This window comes from Erpetoichthys calabaricus, chromosome 17, assembly GCF_900747795.2.
Source record: "Erpetoichthys calabaricus chromosome 17, fErpCal1.3, whole genome shotgun sequence".
Classification (NCBI taxonomy): domain Eukaryota; kingdom Metazoa; phylum Chordata; class Cladistia; order Polypteriformes; family Polypteridae; genus Erpetoichthys; species Erpetoichthys calabaricus.
The window spans coordinates 22,937,160-22,963,537 of NC_041410.2; the positions used below are offsets into that span (position 1 = coordinate 22,937,160).

A 26,378-nucleotide genomic window follows, 5' to 3' on the forward strand; every position below is an offset into this window, starting at 1 on the left:
AGGGAATCAGAAGAAGCTAAGCTCATTCTTAACCTGGGATCAGGTATTTCTCTAGGTTTCAATGACTGACTAACATTTTAATCTTGCCCTTCATCTTCACTGATTGCAGCTTTTTCTCACCTACTTTCATCTTTTCACCTTTTATCTGTCCTGCCTTTCGTTCCATCTTTCCTCTCCTATATTTGTTACCTTCTCTTTCTATTTCAGTTGTACACCTGATGAAAGTGTCATGGAAATAATGATAGATAGATAGATAGATAGATAGATAGATAGATAGATAGATAGATAGATAGATAGATAGATAGATAGATAGATAGATAGATAGATAGATAGATAGATAGATAGATAGATAGATACTTTATTAATCCCAATATAGCCAAGTTTGTCTATATTCAGTACTTTGTAAAAGCCCCTTTTGCAGAAACTACAGCTTCGAGTCTTCTTGCTTAAGTCACTACAAATGTTGCACACTTGGATTTGGGAATTGTATCCCATTTTCCCTGGGAAAAGCTCTGTTAGACTGGATGGGAATCATCTGTAAGCTGCCATCTTCAGGCCTCTCCACTTGTGTTCTATAATGTTTATGTCCAGGCTTTGGCTGGGTCACGCGAGGACAGTTAGAGACTTGTCCAAAAGCCACTCAAGTGTTGTCTTGGCTATATGCTTATGGTCATTGTTATGTTGAAAAGTGAACCATCACCTCAGTCTGTGATTGTGGGCACTCTGGAGCAGGTTTCTTAAACAAAGTTCTCTGTTTTCAGCAGCATTCATCCTTCTCTCAATTCTGAAGCACCTCCACAGCATCATGATGCCACCACCATGCTTCACCATAGGGATGGTATTAGGCAAATGATGAGCAGTACTTGGTCTTTGCCAGACATAGTGCTTGGAGTTCTGCCCAAAGATGACCAGAGGATCATTTATTTTCCTTATGCTGTCAGAGTCTTTTAAGTGACGTTTTTGCAAACTCCAAATGGGCTGTCATTTGTGCCTGATTGATGGAATGCTGCTGAGATGGTTGCCCTTCTGACAGGTTCTTCCATCTCAGCAGTAGATTTCTGAATCTCGATTAGTTTGACCACTGGGTTATTGGTCACTTCCCAAGGCCTTTCTTGCTGGGTTGGATGGCCACCTCTAGGAAGAATTCTGCTGGTTCCAAACATCTTCCATTTTCCCTCATTATTAACGCCACTGTGCTCTTGGGAGCATTGAAAGCTTAAGAATTATCACAGAGTTCTACAGAGAGTTCCCTGGACTTTATGGCTTGGCTTTCGTCCTGACATGCAATGTGAATTTGGGGCCTTATGTACACTCATGTGTGCCTTCCTAAATGATGTCCAATCAATTTAAATTGCCACAGGTGGACTCCAATTAAGTTCTAGAAACTTCAAGGAGAAGTAAACAAACGGAATGCGCCGGCCCACAATTTAAAGTGACACAACAAAAGGTCTGAATACATATGTGAATGAGGAATTTCAGTTTTTGATTATTAATACTTTGGCTAAACCTTTTCACTTTGTCATTATGAGTTATTGAGTGTAGATTGTTCAGGAAAATTGGCTAATGTATCCATTTAAAATTAAATATATAACACTATAATAAAGTGTTCAGAAAGTGAAGGGGTTTAACACTTTCTGAATCCACTGTATGTCTCTGAAACAGTAAAAATATGAAACAGATAATGACAAAGAAAATTTGATCCCTTGAAGTTGAACATCACTGTAATGAAAGAAGTCAACTTTAAACAAAACACCAACTACAAAGAGTTTGCAATGAATCACTCAGAGTCTGTAAAGGTGTGAGACACCAGAGGAGTGCTAAGCTGCATAAACGAGTGAGAAAGATGAACACTTCATCAATGGATGTCGTGGGCTCTGTTGAAGATCAAGTGCATCACAATGGTGTTACAGCCTGATTAGTTGTATTTTTTCACAGGCAGTTAATTGAAATGAAGTTAGTGGTGTTAAAGAAAATAAATTCCAAGAGGTGCTCATCAAATACAAAGCAATTCCCATTGTACAACAGGAGAAAGCTCACTTCTTGCAGATGCTGCCAGTAGTTTCAAAGGTGAAGGATAGAAAAGTTCAGTTGCATTCAGATGAAGAATGCAGTGGAAGGTAGATGAAAGAAACTGAAGCTTTCTTTACCTTTGGCAAAAAGATGAGACATGTGCCACAGCTGGGAATGAAAAAGGCTACACTGCTAAAAAGAGAAGAAAGCAATACTCCACAGCTAAGGAAATGAAATCATAAAATTTATTGTGCAAAATCTGTAAGCACAAAATAGGCAACAAAGCAAAAGTCATTACTAGAGAAGCCAACTCTGTGTAAAACATCAGTTAAATAAGCAGGCACAATGTGGCTGCATGAGTCCCTGGTGCCAAGGATAAGTGAGAGGCATGGCAAAGGGTACAAGAAAGGAATGGGTAAGGCTGAGGTATGGCAATATGAGTATGAAGTTATGTACAAAAGCAGGAGAACATCAAGATAATGCAGATGTAGTTAGCTGCTTACTATTGCCACTGTACAACTGAACTGAAAACTGAACGAGTGCTTTTAGAAAGCTCTGCCATCCAACTGTTCTTACCTCAATTGTGCAGTACTCTGAAGCTGAGGGAAAGAGAAGATAAAGTATGTTTTGTGTTGTTTGCCACGTCCACGTTTGTTGTCAGGCCTATAATATTTAAAGTCTCACTTGCTTGTCTGACTAATATCCAACATGCTACCACCCTCCACTATTATGCATTACTAGCCAAACATGTATATCACCACAAAGCCACTGATTTTGCATAAATGGCAATAACATAAACCCAGAAGCATCTATTTAAAACAAACATTTGTTCATTTTTGTGACTGTATCCATCCATTTATTTCACTGAACCCACTTAATACAGCTAAGGATCACAGGGAGCCAGAGCCTCTTCTAGCAGTATATGGTTCAAGGCAGGTAACCATTTTATAATAATGAAGCATCTTATCCTTTGGGATAGATGAAATTCTACATACCTGTAGAATGCCACATACAAGCTTTTTCATGTACTTTAATCTCAATTATCCATTTCTAACCTTTTATTCAGTTCAGGGTGACAGGGTGCCAGAGGCTATCCTGGCAGAACTGTTTGCAAAGCTGGAACTAATCATGGTTAGGGTACCTATTCATTACAACACTCACACTTAACCTCATCTAATGGAGGTTGGTAACTCTACTCAACATTCAAGTCCTTGGGTAAGGCCACAAGCTAAATGTGTAAACTAACGCTAAGTTGTATAAGGCAAAATATCACCAGTACTGTAAATTTATGTGGGAAAATGTATGACTGAAGATCTCACATTTTTATTAGAAGAAAGTAAGGTGGCATCTCAGTACATTCAGAGTTGGGCAAGAGTTTACATCCTCACAAGCAATGTCACCTTATTCATCAGGAGATTGATGCATATTGAGCATTTGTATTGATCTTCCCTATTGAGAAGGCCACCATTTATGGACATGGAAACACTGTGGAGTGATGTAAATTACTAGTGTTAATAATGAAAGTGAGTTCAGTGGTATGAGTTTTACATACAGAAGGAATGAAAAAATGGACAAACATAGAAAGGTAAGGAAGCAGATTGTTTCTATAATAGTAATCAGTGAGAAGGTGAAACACAGTTGCTAACATTGCTTAAGAGTGAAAAAATAAAAGCAGATCAGACCAAAAACAAGCACGTAAACAGGCTTTACAAAACCAAAGTCAAGTAACACATTTAAAATGTTCATAACCCTAAAATAGGCAACAAGGAAAACTCTGGACTTGTGTAAGGACAAGCTAACTCTGTAAAGAGTCCTTTATATGGCAACTGGCATGAAAAAGACTGGGGTATGGCAATATGAGTATGACATTGCATACAAAAGCAGGAAAACATCAAGATAATGCAGATGCGCTTAGATCCATGCAACTGCAAGAAATGGAAAAAAATGAAAAGAAAATTGAAGGGTTTTTGGAAAACTCTGGCGTCCAATTTGTTGCAGCAAAAATAGAAATTGTTCTTACCTTAGTCAGACTGAAAGAACTGAAAAGGAAGATTACTTAAGAGTGTAATTCAAAATTCTTAGTTATTGTTTGTAGAGAAAAGCCAAGCAAAATGACACCTTTTATTGGCTAACTAGAAAGATTACAATATGCAAGCTTTCGAGGCAACTCTTGCCTGAAGAAGGGGCCTGAGTTGCCTCGAAAGCTTGCATATTGCAATCTTTCTAGTTAGCCAATAAAAGGTGTCATTTTGCTTGGCTTTTCTCTACATTCATAATGGCTAACACGGTACAACACTCTAGTACTACTTAGTTATTGTTTAAAATGTTTAGAACTAAGTAAAAAAGGGGTGGCAATGGCACAACAGGGAGCTACTTCCTCACAACTCCAAAAGACTGGGTTTGAAACACAGCCTGGACATTGTGTGATTTATTTTTCAGGTTTCTCCAGTTTTTCTCTCACTTCACTTAAACTGGTGACTCTAAACTAACCTGGTATGAGCAAATATGCCCTGCGCTAAAACTGACACCCTGTTAGCTCCTGTAGCCCCCAGTGTTTCGGGAATAGACTTGACCTGGATTAGGTGGGTAAGAAAATGGACAAATGGAAGGATGGAGTAGTGGGGTTCTATTAAAATGTGTTCACTGAAACTGTGAAATCTTAAAAAAATATTCTGGGTTTGGAGTGTGTTTGAGGTGATTCGTATTAATATTAAAAAAATGACAACCTGTACTAAATGAACTTACAGTTTTACATACTTTTATTTTGGTATGTAGTAATGTAAGTGTCAGCAGACAGTAATCAGCAGAATAAAATGTTAAAAATAACACAAATGGAGAAGTTTCCAGTCAGTAATTTGAAATCTGCTGAGTGAGCTCAGCAAAAGTAACATACAGATATAGTCAATTAGTAATCGTGTAAGTAATTTAAAACATTTAATCAAAAGATATACAGAGTTAATGGGAAAAGAGCAGAAAATTCAAAATGTAATGTTGTGTGAAATATTGGAAAAAAGAACAGTTGCTTCCTTCACATACTGTTCAGTAAATCTAATGTTTAATGTAACAATTCTTTAGTAGGTTAGTGGGTCTCAATGTGGGCACTTTCTTCTTTTACAGTTACTGTATCTTACAGAGAATTGTCACCTTTACTGAAAAAAAGAAATTACTTTGCGATCATTTTTATGTGATTTTATATTGTTTCCTTCTGCCTTCTGAGGAACTGTGTTATGGATATAGTGTAACTGAACCTTCCCCAAAAAACTCTGCTAGTGCACACCTACAGTACTTTCACAAAAAATTTAATTTCTAGGTTTGTAAACATAAATAAGATAAATTAATTTTGTTTTACATTCGAGAAAGGTATTACATTTTAAGATCCTGCAAACTTTTGGGATGAATATGTATTATAAAAATCCATCCATCCATTTTCCAATCCGCTGAATACGAACACAGGGTCACGGGGGTCTGCTGGAGCCAATCCCAGCTAACACAGGGCACAAGGCAGGAACCAAACCCGGGCAGGGTGCCAACCCACCGCAAGACACACACAAACACACCCACACACCAAGCACACACTAGGGCCAATTTAGAATCGCCAATCCACCTAACCTGCATGTCTTTGGACTGTGGGAGGAAACCGGAGTGCCCGGAGGAAACCCACGCAGACACGGGGAGAACATGCAAAATCCACACAGGGAGAACCTGGGAAGCGAACCCGGGTCTCCTTACTGTGAGGCAGCAGCACTACCACTGCGCCACCATGCTACCCATCAAATCTGTATCAGGATCCATTTATATATTCATCCATTTCGAGAATCTGCTTTGTACATTATGAGGCCACAGACATTAATATCGCATTCCAGCAGCACTAGGTGCAAACAGGAACTAACAATGACTATCCATCACGGGGTGCACCTATGCAAATGCACACTCATTCATAAAAAGGGGATAATGAAATCATACCAGCAAGGAGTTAGCAGCTCTATCAACTGTATGCATAATCACAAATTTAGTTGCCATTTATAACCATCCTGCATCAAAATGTTGCTGGGTAAGATGTTCTATTTACGAGGGACATTCAAAAGTTTCCGCACTTTTTAAAACTCTATTTATTAAGAATTTCAAAACAATTGCATCACCTTTCTACATAGTCACCTTCCTTTGCAATGCAATTTTCCCAGCGTTGTATCAACTTTTTAATGCCCAATTACTACTCCTCCTGCCCTCACCATTTTCTAGCTTCTGGCTCGGATTATCGAGAATATATCGCTCCTGCAAGCAAACTATGATTCTTGGCGTGATGACAGAAGTTGCAAAATCAGCCAGAATGTTCAAGCAAGTTATAGAAAAAACCCAATCTAAATTCATTAAGTACTTCTCTTGTTCACTAGTTAAGCGGAGGTAAGGCATGCCCCAAGGCTGGCGCTGCACGTCTCTTGGATTCGCACAAATAAATTGGTACTGCAAGTGAACTATGTTACATAGCGAAATAAGAGAAGTTGCAAAATCAACCGGAATGTTCAAGCAAATTATAGAAAAAAACCTGATCTAAATCCATTAAGCAGTTCTCTCATGAAAAGTGGACAGACAGATAGACAGACAGATGCGGGATGTTATATACAGAGATGTGACACCTACATTAATACTGAAAACTACCTGGGAATAATTCATTCATCTTCTTACCCATTTCTTTTTCCCTACAGAATTACAACACTTTGGCAATGGATCCTTGTTACCAAAAATGATATGATATGAAAAGTCTGATTTATATTTATATGGTTATTTTATGCTTTCTTACAATTCAATCTAATTTTACTTTTTTAGCCTGCATAATTTTCATATCTTAAATTTTAAGCAATGTTTTCAACTGTATTTTATATCTTAATGAATATTACATTTAAATTTGTTTTTGATTATTACACAATGGTCAGTCAGTCAGTCATTATCCAACCCGCTATATCCTAACACAGGGTCACGGGGGTCTGCTGGAGCCAATCCCAGCCAACACAGGACGCAAGGCAGGAACTGCAGGGCACACACACACACACCAAGCACACACCAGGGAGAATTTAGGATCGCCAATGCACCTAACCTGCTTGTCTTTGGACTGTGGGAGGAAACCAGAGCACCCGGAGGAAACCCACGCAGAGAACATGCAAACTCCACACAGGGAGGACCCGGGAAGTGAACCCAGGTTACCATTGTGCCACCATGCCCCCCTTTACAGAATGGTGTTATTTTTTATTATGATATAACAGCCATTATAATTATATACCTGTACTGTTTATGAAAACCAATTCAGAGTTGTTGGGAGCCTATCCAGCTAGCATTGAGTGTAAAGCAGGAGACTAACCTATGAATTGCTCCAGTCCTTCACAGGGTTCACTCACATATCCACCTAAAGAATTACCAATGTACCTAACACACACACACATACATTGTAAAAACGAATAGCTAAAAACAAGACATGGAGGACATGTGCAGTTTTAATGTTCTCCATGTCTTGTTTTTAGCTAGTCTGATCTAAAAGGAAAACAGTGTGGTGGGCTACTTTAGACTGCCCCATTCAACTAAACAGTCTCTAGAGGATACAAGCTTGAAATGAGTAAGAACATTTAAAACACCACATAACACACACTGCCTGCTGGGAAATCATATGTGGTTAATATAGGTTGGTTAAAAAATAATGAATAAACATTCATACAACTTTTTCATTACTTTCCTTATAATAATCATAATAATAATTACAGTCATAGTCAAATATCTATATTACATGTATTTATTTAGCAGAAGGTTGTACATACATTCATTTTTATCTACAAAAACAAAAGGCAAAATAAATAAATAAACTACCACATTTTTTAACCTTTAACAACAATTAATCTACTACAGGAAAAACCTTTCAAGTATTTTTGAAATATGAGATGCTTACCAATCCAGAGGTATTTTTAGATAGATAACTATATTTGCTTTGTCTGAGTATTCAGAGTGTTTACGCCGCTTAATAGTAAAAATAAGTCTTAAAATGTGAAATGCTGACCGATCCCAAAGTAATTTTAGATATTTTCATATATTTATATTTACTTTATTTGAGCATTCAGTGGATAGGTTACATAGTTGAACAGTAAAACAGTAGTCTGCCACCGGATTTCCTTATAGTTTTTAAAACAATTTATCTGATATGTGGCAGTATGAAGGACGCGATGATTAATGAGCAGCTTCTTTAGAATTGACTTTGTAAGGCCAGACAAATGTCTTTATTGGGTGGGGTCTCTTCCGTGGTTATCAGCTTTTTCTCAATGGCTTGAAGTCGTTACTTATTGTTATGTGTAATGAGCGCCAGTCTATTGGATCAATGAAGTCTAGCGGCGAGAGTTTAAAATTCGAATACTCAGTTGTATGCCGAAAAGTCGAAATCAAACATATGAAAAAATAAATAAAACTGGTATGTTTTAATAAGTAGGATATTTTGCTATTATTTTTTTTATGTGAGTACTTTGTCTGTTTATTCTGCTTTGTTGTACGGAGGCACAGACACAGTTTTTTGTTTAGTCGCTTCCAAGACGTAATTACAAGGCTCCATACTCGACGTGAGTTGCTTAATTCCGTATGACTTGGAATATTTTGCAAGACACCACGACGATGACAAAGCTCGGTTTACAATCACACCACATATAGGGTGACACACCACTCTTACCCCGAGGTTGCATGCATCAAGCAATACTTATAAGTACAGTATAGTAAACGCCTTTGGCTGAGTTTGCATACGTAACCCCGCCCCCTCATGTGACGTTTAAAGGAGGATTTTCACAAACATTCGACAGCTGACTCATGCATGAATCAGAACGACTGCACCAGACCACCTTTAACGGAAGAGCAATCGCGAGGCTGAGCAAAACACTGAAGATCGTTGAGACGCATTCAAACGGCAGCCAGTGGGCAGAAGCGTTGCCAAGGAAGGAGTCCAGGTAACTTTCGCTGCTTCCCTCTGTTGAACGAACTCTTTTTTTCTAGGTATTAAACTAACTTGCCTTAATACAATGACGTTAAAAGTTAATCTTGGGTAGGCATCTTCTTTAGAGAAAGTAGGAACCTCCTTTAGAAAGATGACATAAACTTTTAGTTATGTTGCGTGGCGGTGTTGGGTATGAATAAATCACGTATGAAGAGCAAATAAGAAGTCGGAGGAGTTGGACCTTTATTTTTGTTCTTATATACAGTTTCAGCGTCCGCAGTCCTGTCCGTTTATTCCTCTTTCGAATTGGGGGATCTCCGCGTGGTATTTTGCGCAAGGTTTTGGTCTGGGGTCTAAATATCCAATCCATTGTATAATTCTAAACGCGCGATACAAGTTCCGTACTTTAAATAAACACATATTTCATTTTAAGAATTCGTTCGGCACGTTAAACAAGAAGTTATTTTTAAGACAATAAGAAGATAATGGGGGATGGGCATTACTCCTACTCGCACGTGTGAGGGAAACTTACAGTGAGGATGGCGGTTTAAGGTCCATGCGCAGTGTTCTTCAGCAGAAAATGACTTAATACACCAAGTATATGTCATATGATGATTTCTACATCTTTAGACAATAGTTGAGTTGTTTTAAAAGGTATAGAGTATTTGGATTTTGGATACAGTACTGTACCCAAAGTGTTGATCTAGTGTTGATATAGGTCACGTAGAGCACGTGCGTAAACAGCTGTTCCTCATCGATAAGATTTATTGATTACAAAGGTAAAGTTTTAAAGCAGCGTTTTGCGCTCTGTGTACTTCCTTACATAGTCATCTCTCAAAAGTAATTTTCATCATCGTTCTGTTATTACCCTGAAGGACTTTATTGACTTGTCGTTACATCAGCTTCAGCGCCGCCCCTTGTACTTTGTTGTGGGTTATTTCCCAGATGTGCAGACAGATAAGATGAAGTCGCAGATTTACTGGTTACAAGATGTAATACACAACACCCTTTGAAATCTGCTTCCTCTTCAACCGAACGGTCTTGTGTCGATCTTAAGGTCGATCCACTGCCGTAAAGTTTGATACTGGAATGTAGAAAGTTCGTTACCAGCGGGATGATGACATTCTGTTGTAAGTTATAGCTCTGAAAGTAACTGTTAAGTTCATCAACCTTTCTCCATATCAGAAAATTGAAATACAGGCTAGTTAGCACCATGAAACGAAAAGGTTAGAGGCTCTGTATTTTTGCTGAAAAAAAGTCTAAGTGTGCAATGTTGATGCTGTGTAGCATTCATCATGGTGTGTCCTGGCATGAGCTCTTGGGAAGGAGATTTTTCATATTTTTGTGGCAGGCTTAGAGGATGCACTGTTAAATTTTATCTTTACAGGTGGTACCTGTACCGATAAAAAAATAGTTACAAATCTGTAGTTACAGAATCACTTGTTTTAAGACACCAGACATTGAATAATGCATAGATTACTTTTTTTAGTTGCTTAGCTGGCTCTTTTATCCAAACGACTTATAAAATAGGTCAGCATAATCAAGTAAACATCGGTCTCGGGGATTGTTCAGGAACAAGTGTAACAGGACAAGTTAACACTTTGCGAGTCATGCACTACAGTGTATGCAAAAAGACACGTCCTGTCTTGCACCCACATTTACCAGGACAGGCTCCAGGCTCTCTTATGTCCATGAATTAAATTAAGCAGGTTTGAGAGCTGAAGGATTGTCTGGCAGTGAGACTGTTTTACCTTAGGCAGTACCAAGTAGATGTGTGTAATGTGTCTGAGTAATCATGAGCAATTCTGCCGGTTTTTTTTCTGTGTACATTTTCCTGCAGTTTCACTGTGTGAGACAAACGGTGCGAGACAAATAATGTGAAGTATGTGCTTTTCTTCTTTCTCCTTAAACATTACATATGCATAAAGTAGAAATTAATTTTTAGGCAAACTTAAAAAATGGAGTTTTAGATACTGAACTTCACTCAACATAACCAAGTAAACATCAGTCTGGGGGACTGTTTGGGAACAAGAGTTACAGGACAAGGTTACAAAATTGATCAATACAGCTGAAGGTCTCGGAAGAAAACACAGAATAGTTACAATTCCTAGGTTGCAAAAATACAACATCTAATATCAGACGGAAATTCACCAAACAAGAGGGCCTTCAGGTGCTTCTTAAAAAGATTGAGGGAGTCAGAATTTCAAATGCATGTCCTTCCATATGCCATAGTGCATTAGACATGAGAGCATCCAGTTATTAAAAATGCTCCCCATAAGTGCAGAATCGTCAAGAGAATTTTTGCAATTGTAATTGGTGTACAGGGTGAAGAAGAAACAAGACAGGACGTTTCTGTGTGGTACTCCAGTGTTGCTCACATCCATATCCGAAACAGAACTCTTGAGTCTCACAGACTGCAGTCTGCCGGACAATTTCCTGGACACCACAGTCTCATCTAATTGCACATGTCTGAGCTTTCCCTGTAACAGGGATGGCTGGATGGTATTGAAGGCGCGGGAGGAATCAAAAAAACATAATCCTCCCAGTGCTGCCAGCTTTATCCACATGGGGATAAGCCTGGAAACATGTCTCTATAATTCTTTTTAATTTTTTGTTATGGAAATAACCATTATTTATGTTTTGCTTATGTAGTATGAATTTGCTCACACATACACATTGAATGGGTATCAAAAAGTAAAACTAGATAAAACAGTTTTGATTTAAAGAACTAATGCTAAGTTCCTGACATTTGAACTTGTATAGGGACACATACTGTACATCAATAAGTTGTCTGGATTCAACCTGTTAGAAGAAATTATGTTCTTTTGTGTTACCTTTAAATGACGTTATCAGACATCATGCCTCAAGAATTATTGGGAGGGCCTCGGCAAAATACATCCTGTTCTGTTATTTGCTGATGCAACTAGGCCAGTCAACATGCCCTCCAGTCGAGCACTAAAACTGTTAACTTGGCAGAGAGCTCTGTATTCTTGGAATGCTGGTGAACATCACATTTACTTTATTTAAGGTTGTGTTCTTTTGATGCTAATGATAAACCAAAGGAATTTCATCATAATTGCAAAGTTTTGTTGTTTTTTTCTTTTTTCCTGTAAACCTGTTTTTGAATTCCCCAAATGTTAGGTGCTTTCTGGTGAATTCCTAAAGGAACAAGAGTTATGGAAAACTGATTTGTTGGGTAATCCCCATGTTTACAAGACTAAGAGGTAGTTACCATTTGGTCAGAGGCATAGTTTCATTTTCAGTCAACCTCGACTGATTACTTTTTGTAAAAAAATAAAAAAAGCCACTACCAACTGCAAGGTCTGTGGTTCAGGCCTTGCCTCTGACTTACACACTCTTGATTACAAATGGGGGAAAAAAAACAAAAATAAAACCTCAGGTGTTATATCTTTGTGCTTGGTGGCCATTGACTATGGAGAGTATAAAGTAAAAAAAAAAAAAGATGTCAATTCATTGTTATAGTGTTAAAGGTGATTTTTTATTAGCTTAGTGACTTAACACATTTATACGGTATGTGGCCAAAAGTATGTGAACACCCCTCCACATTATAAAGTTCAGGTGTTTTAGTTGTGTGCATTGTTAATAGGTGTGTAAAATCAAGCAGATAGCCACAGAATCTCTGTTAACAAACATTGGCATTTAGAATGTGTTGCACTGAAGAGCTCAGTTACTTTTAATTTGGCACTGTCATGGCACCTTTACTACAAGTCAGTATGTGAAAGTCAGACTCTAATACATCTGCCCTGTTCAACCGTAACTGCTATTACATGCTATTACACCCTGTTACACCATGAAGTGGTAGACCGTGCAAAGACGCAGAGTAGGACCACCAATGTTGATGCACATGGTGCGTAAAAATTGCCAACCTCTATTGCATCATTCACAAACTGTCCCCGGAAGCAACATCAGCACAAGAGCTTTTCATTGGAAACGTCAGTCTTCATGCCTGACATGTTGCACACAAGCCTAGGATCACAATGCTCAATGTCATGTGTCGAATGGAGAGGTATAAAGCACACCACCACCATTGGACTCTGGAACAGTGTAAACGTGTTCTCTGGAGTGACACTTCTTCTTTCAGCTGCTTCCGTTAGGGGTTGCCACAGTGGATCATCTTCTTCCATATCTTTTTGTCCACTGCATCTTGTTCTGCTACACCCATCACCTGCATGTCCTCTCTCACCACATCCATAAACCTTCGCTTAGGCCTTCCTCTTTTCCTCTTCCCTGGCAGCTCTATCCTTAGCATCCTTCTCCCAATATACTCAGCATTTCTCCACTGCACATGTCCAAACTAATGCAATCTCGCCTCTCTGACTTTGTCTCCCAACCGCCCAATTTGTGCTGACCCTCTAATGTCCTAATTTCTAATCCTATCCATCCTCGTCACACCCAGTGCAAATCTTAGCCTCCAGCTCTGTCTCCTGCTTTCAGGTCAGTGCCACCGTCTCCAACATATATAACATAGCTGGTCTCACTATCGTCCTGTAGACCTTCCCTTTCACTCTTGCTGATACCCATCTGTCACGAATCACTCCTGACACTCTTCTCCACCCATTCCACCCTGCCTGCACTCTCTTTTTCACCTCTCTTCCTCAATCCCCCTTACTCTGTACTGTTGATCCCAAGTATTTAAACTCCTCCACCTTCGCCAACTCTACTCCCTGCATCTCACCATTCCACTGACCTCCCTCTCATTTACACACATGTACTCTGTCTTGTTCCTACTGACCTTCATTCTTCTCCTCTCTAGAGCATATCTCCACCTCTCCAGGGTCTCCTCAACCTGCTTCCTACTATCGCCACAGATCACAATGTCATCAGCAAACATCATAGGGGGACTCCTGTCCAATCTCGTCTGTCAACCTGTCCATCACCATTGCAAATAAAGGGCTCAGAGCCCTTCAGAGATCAGAGTGATGAATAACGTTTCATTATTTGGTAGTTTGATATACAAATCTGAGTCTGGTGGTTACCACTAAGATGCTACCTTCAGGACTGTGTAGTGCCTACTGTAAAGTTTGGTGGAGGAGGGCTAACGGTCTGTGCTGTTTTTCAGGATTTGGGGTTTGCCCTTGATTCCAGTGAAGAGTACTGGTAATGCTATAATTAGGGTCGGGTGATATGGCCTAAAAGTAAAATCTCATGATTTTTTTCTTGCCTATACCCAATTCACAATTTTAATGATTTTTTTTTCTTTAAACTTAAAATATATTTTGTTGTTAACAATAAACAAATCACAATGTTTAAGACTACCACACACATTTCATGTCTTTACAAAAAGACATGTTGAGGAAGTGGCATTAGCAGGTTTTTTGCCTCTGGCTTGAGGCATGCCCTTTGGCTAGTTGCAATGCTGTCCCCCATACTAAAGATCCTCTCTGATGGGACACTTGTGCAGCAGGGGTGGAGAAATATTTTTTGGATCGATTACTGAGCTTTGGGAAGTTTGCTTCATGGCACTTACACCACTGAACTGGATCAGTGTCTGGGCCTCGTTTTGGGGCTGCTGCTAGCTTGTGCATCTTGCAGAGCTACACACTCTTCTCCCACTTGGCTGCAACCCTCTGATAGAGATACTGGAGTAAATGTGATGTGCTACTATCTTTAGTTGCCACATTTTCAAATGACAAAGGAGATACTTATAGATCTCCTCGCTTGTTTATGTATGTTCTTCCATCTTGTTACTGTGTTTGTGCGCATAGCGGCAGGGCAGTTTGACAGAGACCAGTCTTGTATGGCACAATTACCAAGGTTAAAGTGAATCAAGTTTTCCATTTTTACACATCACCCTAAACCAAAAATTAAAATTAAACAATAAAATCGATTTATTGCCTTGCTTCCAGCTATAGCATACAAAAACATTTTAGACAGTTGTGCACTTCCAACACTTTGGGGAAGGTCATTTTCTGTTCCAGCATGACTATGGTCCTGTGCACAAAGCCAGGTCCATAAAGACACAGAGGAACTTGAGTGGCCTGCACAGAGCCATAACTCAACCCTACTGAACAACCGATTACGACCCAGGTCTTCTTGTTTATCATCAGTACCTGAATCACAAAAGCTGTTCTGGCTGAATGGGCACAGATTTCCTCAGACACAATCCAAAATATTTTGGAAAGCCTTCCTGGAATACAGTAATCCCTCCTCCATCGCGGGGGTTGCGTTCCAGGGCCACCCGCAAAATAAGAAAATCCGCGAAGTAGAAACCATATGTTTATATGGTTATTTTTATATTGTCATGCTTAGGTCACAGATTTGCGCAGAAACACAGGAGGTTGTAGAGAGACAGGAACGTTATTCAAACATCGCAAACAAACATTTGTCTCTTTTTCAAAAGTTTAAACTGTGCTCCATGACAAGACAGAGATGACAGTTCCGTCTCACAATTAAAAGAATGCAAACATATCTTCCTCTTCAAAGGAGTGCGTGTCAGGAGCAGTGACTGTCACAGAGATAGAGAAAAGCAAGCAAATCAATAGGGCTGTTTGGCTTTTAAGTATGCGAAGCACCGCGGCACAAAACTGTTGAAGGCGGCAGCTCACACCCCCTCCGTCAGGAGCAGAGAAAGAGAGAGAGAGAGATAGAGAGAGAGACAGAGTTTGTTTTTCAATCAAAAATCAATACATGCCCTTCGAGCTTTTAAGTATGCGAAGCACCCTGCAGCATGTCGTTTCAGGAAGCAGCTGCACAAAAGATAGCAACGTGAAGATAATCTTTCAGCATTTTTAGACGAGCGTCCGTATCGTCTAGGTGTGCGAACAGCCCCCCTGCTCAATCCCCCTACGTCAGGATCAGAGAAAGTCAACGCAAGAGAGAGAAAAGTAAGCTGGGTAGCTTCTCAGCCATCTGACAATAGCGTCCCTTGTATGAAATCAACTGGGCAAACCAACTGAGGAAGCATGTACCAGAAATGAAAAGACCCATTGTCCACAGAAATCCGCGAACCAGCAAAAAATCTGCGATATATATTTAAATATGCTTACATATAAAATCCGCGATGGAGTGAAGCCGCGAAAGGCGAAGCGCGATATAGCGAGGGATTACTGTAGTGGAGGTTGTTATAGCCACAAAGTGGGATGGGTGGTCTGGATCGAGGGAGACTGGCACAACTCCATATTAATGACCATGGTTTGGGAGTGAGATCTCCAACAAGCTCATATATGTGTGATGGGCAGTTGTCCACAAAATTGTGGCCAAATAGTGTATTATACCTTTGTAGTTATAAAATGTTGTCAGTTGGTGGTCACTATGGAAACACACTATATAAATAAACATTGCTTATTTATTAGAATATATTAAAATTTTAAAGTTGTCTTTTGTTATTTTTGTGCTTTATGACTGTTAATCTAGAATAAGTAAAAATAACCATTCTTCTCTTTCTGAGTATCATATTGATGTAAAATACCATTTTGATGAACTTGGGTGCAACTTTAAAAACAGTGCTGTCTTCTGAATTTTCAGGCCACAGTAGGATGAAGAAAGAAGTAGAAGCAGGAGTGGGTTTCCTGGTGCGCCTCTTGAAGGCTAGAGGGAAAGCAGATGAACAGAAAGTGGATTGCTTTGGCAAGAAGTTGACAAGCATCCTTTTTAGGCGGTATACTAACCATTGGTACCCTACCAACCCTAGCAAGGGACAGGCATTCAGGTACGTTGTGTGGAAGTGTACCATCAATTCCCATTTTGGATTATTTTAGTCCTTCATTTGACTAATGGTAATTCAAATGGTTTTGCATTGTGTGCTACTGAAAATTGTGCTTTTTAAATAAGCGGATATCTATTATGGAAGTGCTTCAACAGTTGGGGATACTTAAAATTGTAGGTGGTTAATAGAAAGAAAACTACCATATAAAGTTTTTAGTTTGACATAATATGCAGGTTTGGTTAATGAACGCCTACAATATTAAAGTCTCCACTGTGTCTACACACCATACCAAGAAAGAACCCCCCCGCTCTGTGTACTTGGCTATGTGAAACCTCAAAAGTGGTCAGTTATAAAACTGATTAAACAAATAAAGCCATTGTTTTATAAGTACTATAAAACAATAACTAAACTGGTAAATAAATGAATGCACCAAAATGATTCTGTTAACCAATGTACATTGTATTGCAACAAAAAGATTGTTCTTCCTAATTGCTCCAAAAAATATTTTCAGAAAAAAAATTTTGAATGGCGGTTTCCCCATCTCCATATTTTCATTCCTGAATGACACATGAGTGGGTATAGGGCAGCATTTTCATGGGTCATTGTTCCCCATATACACACTTTACACTAAAGCAGGGGTCCTCAATCACAGTCCTGGAGGGCCTCAGTGGCTGCAGGTTTTTGTTCTAACCCGGTTGCTTAATTAGAAAGCAATTCCTGCCAATAATTAAATTTCATGGCTTGTTAGTGCTTTAATTCTGCCATGTCAGGTCATTCTCATATCCTAGATTTTCTTCCACTTTCTAAGGATATCATCCAAATGATTTGAAGGCTAAAATGGAGGAGTAATTCTCAGTCCTTTGCTTTTTTCTCTTCACTTTCCTCCCAAGTATTTCATTAAACCCAATAGTGCATGATGAATACTCACAGGAGTAAATGGTAACAAGCTAAATGGAGAAATGCTGGTTTATTTTGTCATTGCAATTTAATTGCTAATTAAGAGCAATTAAAAACCAAGAATACAGCTGTTTAGGACTAAAATAAGCAATAAAGGTTCAAAATCTTAACAAGTGAGACAACTAAAGTGAAGAAGAAGTGTTACTTGGGCAATAAGGGCTTCTTATTAAGCAATTGGGTTGGAACAAAAACCTGCAGCCACTGCGACCCTCCAGGACCGTGATTGAGGACCCCTGCACTAAAACAATGATATTGGAAAAATGAATGTGTGTGGACATAGAGCATTTAGTGACACCGTGGAGACTCTATACTTCTTAGGTGAAAGTAAAAACTTTGCTTCAAAATTCTCTGAAGCCATGGACTATAAAAATATAACACTAGATTTACATTAATTAGCTGACAAATGCATTTTTGAGGATTCAGTGGTAGTATTTGCCACAATACTTTTATTAGACCTAGTCCTGCCTCAGAATTAACACGTCCCACTGTAGAAATAAAGGTGGTCCAGAGCATGTGTGCCTGTAGGAACACAGTGGATCATGATATGTAGGCTAGTACAAACTATTTGTATTCAAATAAACATCTTGTTCCATCCAGATATTTAACAAGAATTGCACAGAGACAAGTACAAGGAATTTTAAAAACTAAAATTAGTAAGCGTTGACACTTCTCTATCTAAAATTCAGTTAAATTTATTTTAATGTATAGTGCTATTCAATATGAAGTACAAGACATATTTAAACAACACATGGGATAATAAGGTAACATTACTGACACCCACTGTCTGAAAGTTTACACCCACATCGCAGTGCATGCTTGCAGGCGTGGGTCCTGCGGTGGACTGTTGTTTAGACCAGATTTACTTCTTCCTTTGTACCTGAATAGACTGGTTGCTTATACTCCAGTAATTCAATACGTGGTTTAATGAAGTGGACTGATGAATAAGCTCATTCAGATTTTCATTATAGTACATTTCTTCACAAGCATGACCTTGTCGTATCTATGATTAGCATTCCCCTCTAATAGGTTTGTAGTGAAATTCTTACATAACATGTGGTAATTAACATGCAATGGGTTCCTACTCTCCAGTGTCATGATTAGTGAAATACCTTACCTTGAAATTACAGATAAAAATATTGGTATGAAATGTTTACTTAAAATATGAAAGAGTGATGGCTTGTGCCATTTATATTCTTGCAGTTCACATTTTTTGGTGTCATATCACTTTCTTAGTATATATTTTTATCTAGTTGCTGTGAATAAATAAAGAAAATAAAACAAGTGTAATATAAATTATAGGATGTGTATAAGAGCTATAAAGAGGGATATGCATTTCAGAAATGTGCAAAATTAGAACACAACAGTGGAATAGAGTAAAGTGCATGTCAAAGATGCTTACTATAGAAAAAAGCTATTTTTGATAACTATTTTGAGCAATCATAGAATGTACACTGTGGAACCTGTTGCATTTGGTGTTCTTTCAACCAATTGAATATTAACTTGAATGACATGTACATTAACTCAGAGAACCGCTTATTCACTTAGTATAATTCCTATTCATTTATTTCTGCTGTATGAGACCAGACTTGGGGATGATCTCCAACTAGTACCATACATGTAAGTCTTGTCTTGATAACATTTGTATGTCTTGCTGTCTTAAGTCCAATACAGTTGATCTATCATATTGATAATATTTTACGGTACATTTTGACAGATAATCATGTAATACCCAAAGTGAATAATTTAACAAGCTACTGGCCCAAGAGTAGCTTCGGCACTGCAAGATAAGCTAGCCAAGTAAAGGTAGATTGCAATTACCTAGTGATGGCAATATTTATTAGACATTATGTTTAACATACTGGCATTAAGGTGGTTTTATGCATGAGCACTATTTTTCCATTTTGTTATCATTAACCAGGTCAGTTCTTATAAAATCTCCTATATTATTGTGTATGAACTGGCAAGTTGTTTACCAAAAAACACTAACAAAATATTACTGCACCGTTTAATTATAGAACTAGAATAGGAAAATATGCATGATCTGAAAATGAACCATTTAGTTAGGGTGCCCCAACCCTATTGAGTTAATAGGCACGATTAGTCTTTATTAAAAGGAAATAAAAATTAAATAATGGAAAATCTAAGGAAGTATATGCTTCAGAAAACTGATTATTGGAAACCTTAAACAAACCTCCCAGAATCGGGCAAAGGCAGGAACGAACTTTGCACAAGACACTACTCTATCACAGGGTACATACACTAAATGCAGCCAGTGCAGCCTCAAATAACCAGATATTCTTGGCTGGTCCCTCTTTGCCTTTTTACTTCAAAAGTTGCTAGTTTCCAAAAGATGTGAAACACTTGTTTTATAATGTATTACTGATTAGCTGTATATGGATGATTTTGTTTGGACTTTAAAAATAAACTGATGTCTATCCCATTGACCCTGACAGCAGTCCTGCAACTATACCTAATGCACCAGTGTTTGCCGAACTTCCTTTTAACATCATTGTGAAAATGCCATAATAAAAATCCTATACAGAAGGGGTTGTCTGTTCATTTAGATTGAATTCGTGTTAGTAGTTGATTTTTGCTGGGAACTATAGATCGAGAAACAAAAGGGGAAGTAATTTTTGGTTCTCACTTTTGAAGCTCCCAAAGAACTGAGTTACCATCTTATTTAGTGATGACTGGTATTGAAAATTGATGCCATATATATATATATATATATATATATATATATATATATATATATATATATATATATATATATTTTTTTTTTTGACAATAGCTTAACCAGCACATTAAATAACTGATTTGTGCAAATTGCAAAAACTTAGCTCATGCAAATATAAAGTGTCTGCTGTAATTATATTAGCACAAATCATGATCTGTACACACAGCTTTAGAAGTTAGGTTGAACAGCAGCTGTCACTAGAGTGATAAAAATATGGAAACAATAATAGCAGAAGACTACCTTCTAATGATCTATTTGTGTGTTTGATTGTTTCCTATAATTTCCACATTAACAAAAGCGTTCTCTTTTACCTAAAGGAGTATTCTCATCAGTAGCAGTCAGCAATGTGATGAACTGGTGCTGCAAGCTTTTCAAGAAAGTGACCTGAACCCCTCAGAACTTGGCCTGCCACGTGAACTGATACTCTGGATTGATCCTTTTGAGGTCTGCGCTCGGTAGGTTCCTGTCTAAAATTAAGGAAGGTGTGGTGAACATTTGGGCATGAAGTTAGTTAAAGAAAAACAAACTTAACAATATTGTATATCCAGACTGGGCTGTTTCTTGGGCATTCTTAAAAATAGGTGAAATGGGAAGAAGAAAGTTTGACAGCATTGTAATGATCTTAAAGAATAAAATGACACATACCCTGACCTATGTAATAGAAACCTGTATGCTGAGACTGCTAGTTAAACCTTTTTCTCTACCTTTTATTGTTAATACAGTATGGTTTAAGAGGAGATCAGCATGTTTGGTTATTCTCGCAGAGGTGTAAAATGCTAATTTAACTCAAATCCACCCTCTCTTTGTCTCTTCCAAACTTTGAAAATTGTGTTCTAAGACATACATAACAATTTACTTTATGTAAATGACACCTGGGAAATGACATTACTCTTATAAGAGTAAACATTCACAAAACGATCTGCATGTAAGTAAGTCAGATACTAAATATGAACTATAATTGTTTTGCTAGAGCATGTCATCAAAGGATGTATTTTCAATGTCTGTTTAAACTGACCCAATTTTGATTTTTATTTTTGCATGACTGACAGTGTATTTTTATTCCCTGCTGTGGACGTTGTAAAAAGACAAGTTGAATGTGATATTTAGAACAGGACTGAGAACCACAGTCTCCGAATGTGAGCAGTGTACGGACATCAGATTTTTGCAGCTAGAATTACCATTTTCATAAAGTTCTCTGCAGCATAGTTCATTAGTATTGCTGACTTATAAACTGAACATTGAAGTACTGTATATGTTCACGGATAAGTCGGGAATTGATTTGACAGTATAATTTCTGGTATTTTATAATGCCGCTTGTATAAATCAAATGTGGAAAACTCACGCTATTGGTCCAAGAGATTATGATATACTAAAGCCCACCTGAGAGAGTAACCATGGAGCACACTGCCTTTTTTCCTATGTGGGTACGACAATGCATTGTATCAACGAGCGCTCCTAACCTCTGTCTCTGTCTATTGTGCCTACTTGACCACACGGTAATACTATTCCGAAGCAATGTTTGCACTGTTTTGCATTTTTTGTATCTCACACCATCATACACCTTTATCGTAAGAACATCCCTTATCAACGATGGAGCGTTTGATCAGAAGAAAATAAGAAGCTGGATTTAAATAAAATGTCGTTGAAGTAGTGAGAGAAATTGGTAACAGCGCTGCTGCAACAAAATTTGATGCATCTGAGAAACTGATGCGAGATTGGAGGAGGCAAGAAGATGTTACAAAAAATAAATAAGTGTTGCGTTTTTGAACGGGCATACAAATCGGGGTCTGATTTTTTCGGGTTTCAAGACCCGACTTATAAGTGAGTACATACGGTAAATGGACTATTCCAGTGTAGCCACTTCAGTCATGCGACTGTCCTTGAACTGAATCTGCATGTGTAGGTCAGAGAAAAAGCTTCAGATTTACAGCATGTTTGCTAAAGACATTTCAAAGGATAGTATTTGGTATTTGGTACACTGTGGTAATCTCCAAGGGGAAATTGTCTTTTCAGATGATCTTTGGAGGTCAGAGTGCCAGTAGCATATATCATTCGACTGCTGAATTACTATTAATGCATTTAAAGTAAACATCGACCAAAATTAACTTCCCAATCAGGAGTGCTTAACAGTTCTTCCAGCCTCGATTTTTAAAAGACAAGAATTTTTGGGTGACATGGCGATTCTATATTGGCCCCATATGAATGCAGGTGTGTGCATGAATGGAAGTAGTATGCTGTCCAGGTCCAGTCTTTACCCTCCACTTGAGTGGCAACATTAGCTGTGAAACACATTGTGTAACTTGATTTGATTTTGTTGGCCATCTTTTGACCCTCTTAACCTGATTTGATTCTATTCCTACCCAGGTCTGGAGAGAGGAGTCGCTCTTTTACTGTTGCTCAGTTTAAAGAGACCGATGATGAGGAAATTCTTTCTGAACCTGATTCTCAGGAAGAAACATCTGATTATCATTCAGCTGGCTCTTCGGATTATAACTCGGAGACATCTTCAGAAAATGAGGGGGAGAAGGAAAGCCAAAAGGAAGATGGTGTATTGGCAAGTGCCTCTGAAAACCTCACTCCTGTGATTAAAACATTGCCATCCCGCAAAAAAAAACACAAACAGGTAGGGGATTTTACTTGGCTGAATTGAGTGTGTGTAATTTTAAAGTAAGAGCGCAGCTAGATTTGCTGTGGTCTCAGTGGTAGCAAAGAGAGGATACAAGTCTGAAGCCTAGAAGTCCTGGACTTGAGTGAAATAGGCTCATTGAGATGACTTATTCCCAGTATGGTAATTACATTGTTCTATTTGTTATTAGTACAGTGATAGATAGAGAACTTACTTATTAAAGTGCTTGGCATATGGATGTAACAAACTTGGTAGACATTTTATTTTAGTCATTTCCTTGTTTCTTTTTATTTAAAAGCTGGATGACATTTTACGTGCTTTGTGCCTTTTTTCGCATTATGTTGTCAGTATTTTTTAACATGAAGTCTAATGAATTGTTTCTGCTTCCAGCCTCAAGTTGCATCACTGCAGTATTTCTACCATCCTGCCCCAGTGTGGCAGCAGTTTGGAGGAAAGGGATCTTTATGCAGTGCAACTGTGTACCAACCTAGAACTCCTATGGTCTATTACTGCATCCCACCAACAACACAGACTCTCAAACTTGCTCCACAATTCATTGTCCCTCAAGTTGCCTTGCAGCCCTGTGGAATGAAGAAGTGTTGAACAGCAAGAGCTTGGTCAGGACCAAATTGCATTATGGGATATTAATGGCTACCTGCAGAATTGATGTTGTTAAACGGTTCACATTCTGCAAAAAATTCAATACTTTGGACTTTCTTTGGATACCTGATCTTCTTGTCGATAGCAAAAGTCGACTGAAATCAAAGCATGTAAGAGATGAATTTCTTGTAATCCAGGAACATTTTTCTTGGAGTTGACTGAATCAGAAAACAGTTATGTTTGTTCCTGAAAGGCTGTATGTAATTTTTACAAGAGACAGAGGTGCATATCTCCACCTAACAAGCTTGTTTTTGCCCTCTGCTTGCCAAATGGCTTCCTTGCAAAAAAAAAAAAAACAAAAAAACACACCTATCCCTATATTTTGTACATCTTTAGACTTCCTTATGGTGGGCAGTGTATGTGCAGTAACGCTGGATGTAAGAAAATACTATTTACACTTTTTTGAAGATACTTTCAGACTTTCTCACATAAAAGGATATTTTAAGCATGAGAGCCTTGAAAACGTGCCGTTGTAAATTTAAGCGACCACATTCACACTGAGTAAGCAGTGAATCAGCAAAGCCAGAAGCACATAGTCATCCTTCAGATTCAAAACACACAAAAGGCATTTACTGATGACGAGGTCAAGGACAAAGACATTAGTCATAAAAGCCTTTTGTCACTGTGACAAACTAGGTCATATTTTTGCAAAGCAAGGTTATGTTTTAAGAATCTACAAAAAAACCCCTCATTATTCATTAATCAAAAGGAAAACACTAAAGCAAATCCTCAGGTTTCTATGGAAAGCTTTTTTTTATAAAAGTGTAAATATCTGTATATTTTCTGTATAGAAGAGTGCAACTTCAGACATTTGCATTCATGGTGCTTCATTTTGGATATGCAGATCCTTCCGAAGGATTAGCATTTTCTTTCAGGGAGAATTTTTATCTATATTTATTGTATTTATTAAAAATTCAAAAATGTGAGCTGAATCAAGTTTAATATAGAAATCAGAATTTATATTTTTGTAAGGAGCCATTTTTCTATTTGTTATGTGCAGTTTTCTTTCGGGCAGTGCAATTCCTTTTTCGTTTTTTCCAAGTGCTTTTAATAATAATATTTTTATTTTAAGTCAGGAGATGGCTCGGTCCAATGATGTTACAAAGGCAGCAGGAATGTGAACAACAAACAAGTTCTGAATTTTGAGAGAATGTCAATATGTTTTACAGATCAAAATGTTAAATAATTTTGCACCATGATTTGTACGTTGAATTTATAACACCTTAAAATCTGAATATGATATATGTAACTAACACTATAGAAATAGACTGTAGTATAGAAAATTTGGTAGTGAAACGAATCTTATTGTGGTCAGCAGTGTTTGAGACGGAGTGGCACATCTTGGGATTGTTCAAGGCTGCCACCGCCAAGCATTCTGTGACCAAATGTTTTACTTTACAAATACAAACAGGTTAAGCATGTACCAGGTTTGTTTTTTAGTGTTTTTGTTATTTTGCTGAAGTGCTGCTAATTTTGCACTTTTGTGTTTTTCAATGCTGCAAAATAACTGCTTGATATTACAATTATTAAGAGTTTTTAAATGTTAATATTTTTATTTTGTACTTATTCAAAATATATAATTTAATTTCTTTGTAGCCATATCACTTAATTTATATGACTTATTTTAAGATTTGTACAGAGCAGTAGCTTGTTGAAAAATACTAAATATATTCTGTTGATTTTAGTTTGTCTGAGGTCTTTCTTCATTAAGTTGCGTTTTAACAGAATAATCTTTAAAGGGACTTTGTGTCCTGTGTATTAGATACATTAATTCAGCACATTTATTACAAACAAGAATGCTGTCTTTTGCAACCTAAAATTCATTGACTGATGATGGACTGTAGCATCTGCTGAGCAGCTGAAAAGCTCGTAGGTGAGCCAATGTCATTATATTCATTAAGATGTGGATGCCTTTACCTTCAGTTAAGTGTTTGAGTCAGTGGCTCTCAAAATATTTTAGGACAGGGGCCACTTTGCTAAACTCAGACATAATGGGGAGCCACCTACAGGTAACATTTGTTTCCAGTGTTAATTTGCTGTTAATTTATTTGGTAACACTTTAGTTTAGGAACTGCAAAAATGCAGTAATAAGACCTTAACATACACTTCTTTGGGTCCACATAACACTTGACAAAGCATCAGTAAGGAGTTTATTCATATTTCAGTTTTTCACTTTGGATTGATCTGAGGGGGTTTAACTGAGACACATTGCTCTTGATATTACATATTTAACATAAGACCTGTGAATCCCTCGTAATAAAAAGTCATTATACCATCATGTAAATGTAGCACACTGCACAGAGATGAATAACCAATTATGACATGGTGGTGCACGTTTGTTTGCATGCAGTTTGTGTGAGGAACTTATGGACTTGGGTGTGAATGTCCCCAAAACCCCATCAGGGCTTTCCACCAAAACTATTAACTCCCATGCAGCCCTGTGGGTGTCCAAATGGAATATATGCCAGATGAATGTTGCCACCTAGTGTACTAGTTAAGCACATGACATTGGGGAGCAGTTCCCCACATCCATCAATTATTTCGGCCTCCCAACCAGGAAAGGCACAACTAACAAACCTGGTTGGGATGTCCTTCCTTCCACATCCTTCCATTTAAAGGGCCTCCTGGCCAGGTAAGGAACTATCCACCCTGACTTGGATGCCAACAAACCCATGCTATCCATTACAACGGTCTTCTATGTATTCTACAGAGAAAAAACGGTCAATATTGTTTCCCCTAGACATAGTAAAGCCAGATATTGTGCACT

General features: G+C 38.0%; 1 protein-coding gene across 2 annotated transcripts in view; it reads left to right on the forward strand.

The window, feature by feature from the left end:
- Nucleotides 1-25,282, forward strand: part of si:dkey-79d12.5 (maternal B9.15 protein) — a 62,488-nt gene extending 37,206 nt beyond the window's left edge. Inside the window, exons 1-5 of one of the 2 annotated variants that reach the window (XM_028823233.2) lie at nt 8,854-8,978; nt 16,451-16,634; nt 20,643-20,780; nt 22,690-22,948; nt 23,342-25,282. In XM_028823233.2, the coding sequence (XP_028679066.1) occupies nt 16,462-16,634; nt 20,643-20,780; nt 22,690-22,948; nt 23,342-23,554 (783 nt within the window). In that variant the 5' untranslated portion in view covers nt 8,854-8,978; nt 16,451-16,461 and the 3' untranslated portion in view covers nt 23,555-25,282. Of the gene's footprint in view, nt 1-8,853; nt 8,979-16,450; nt 16,635-20,642; nt 20,781-22,689; nt 22,949-23,341 lie in introns of those variants that run through there. The other variant, XM_051920505.1, reaches the window with a different exon arrangement.
- The last annotated feature ends 1,096 nt before the right edge of the window (nt 25,283-26,378 follow it).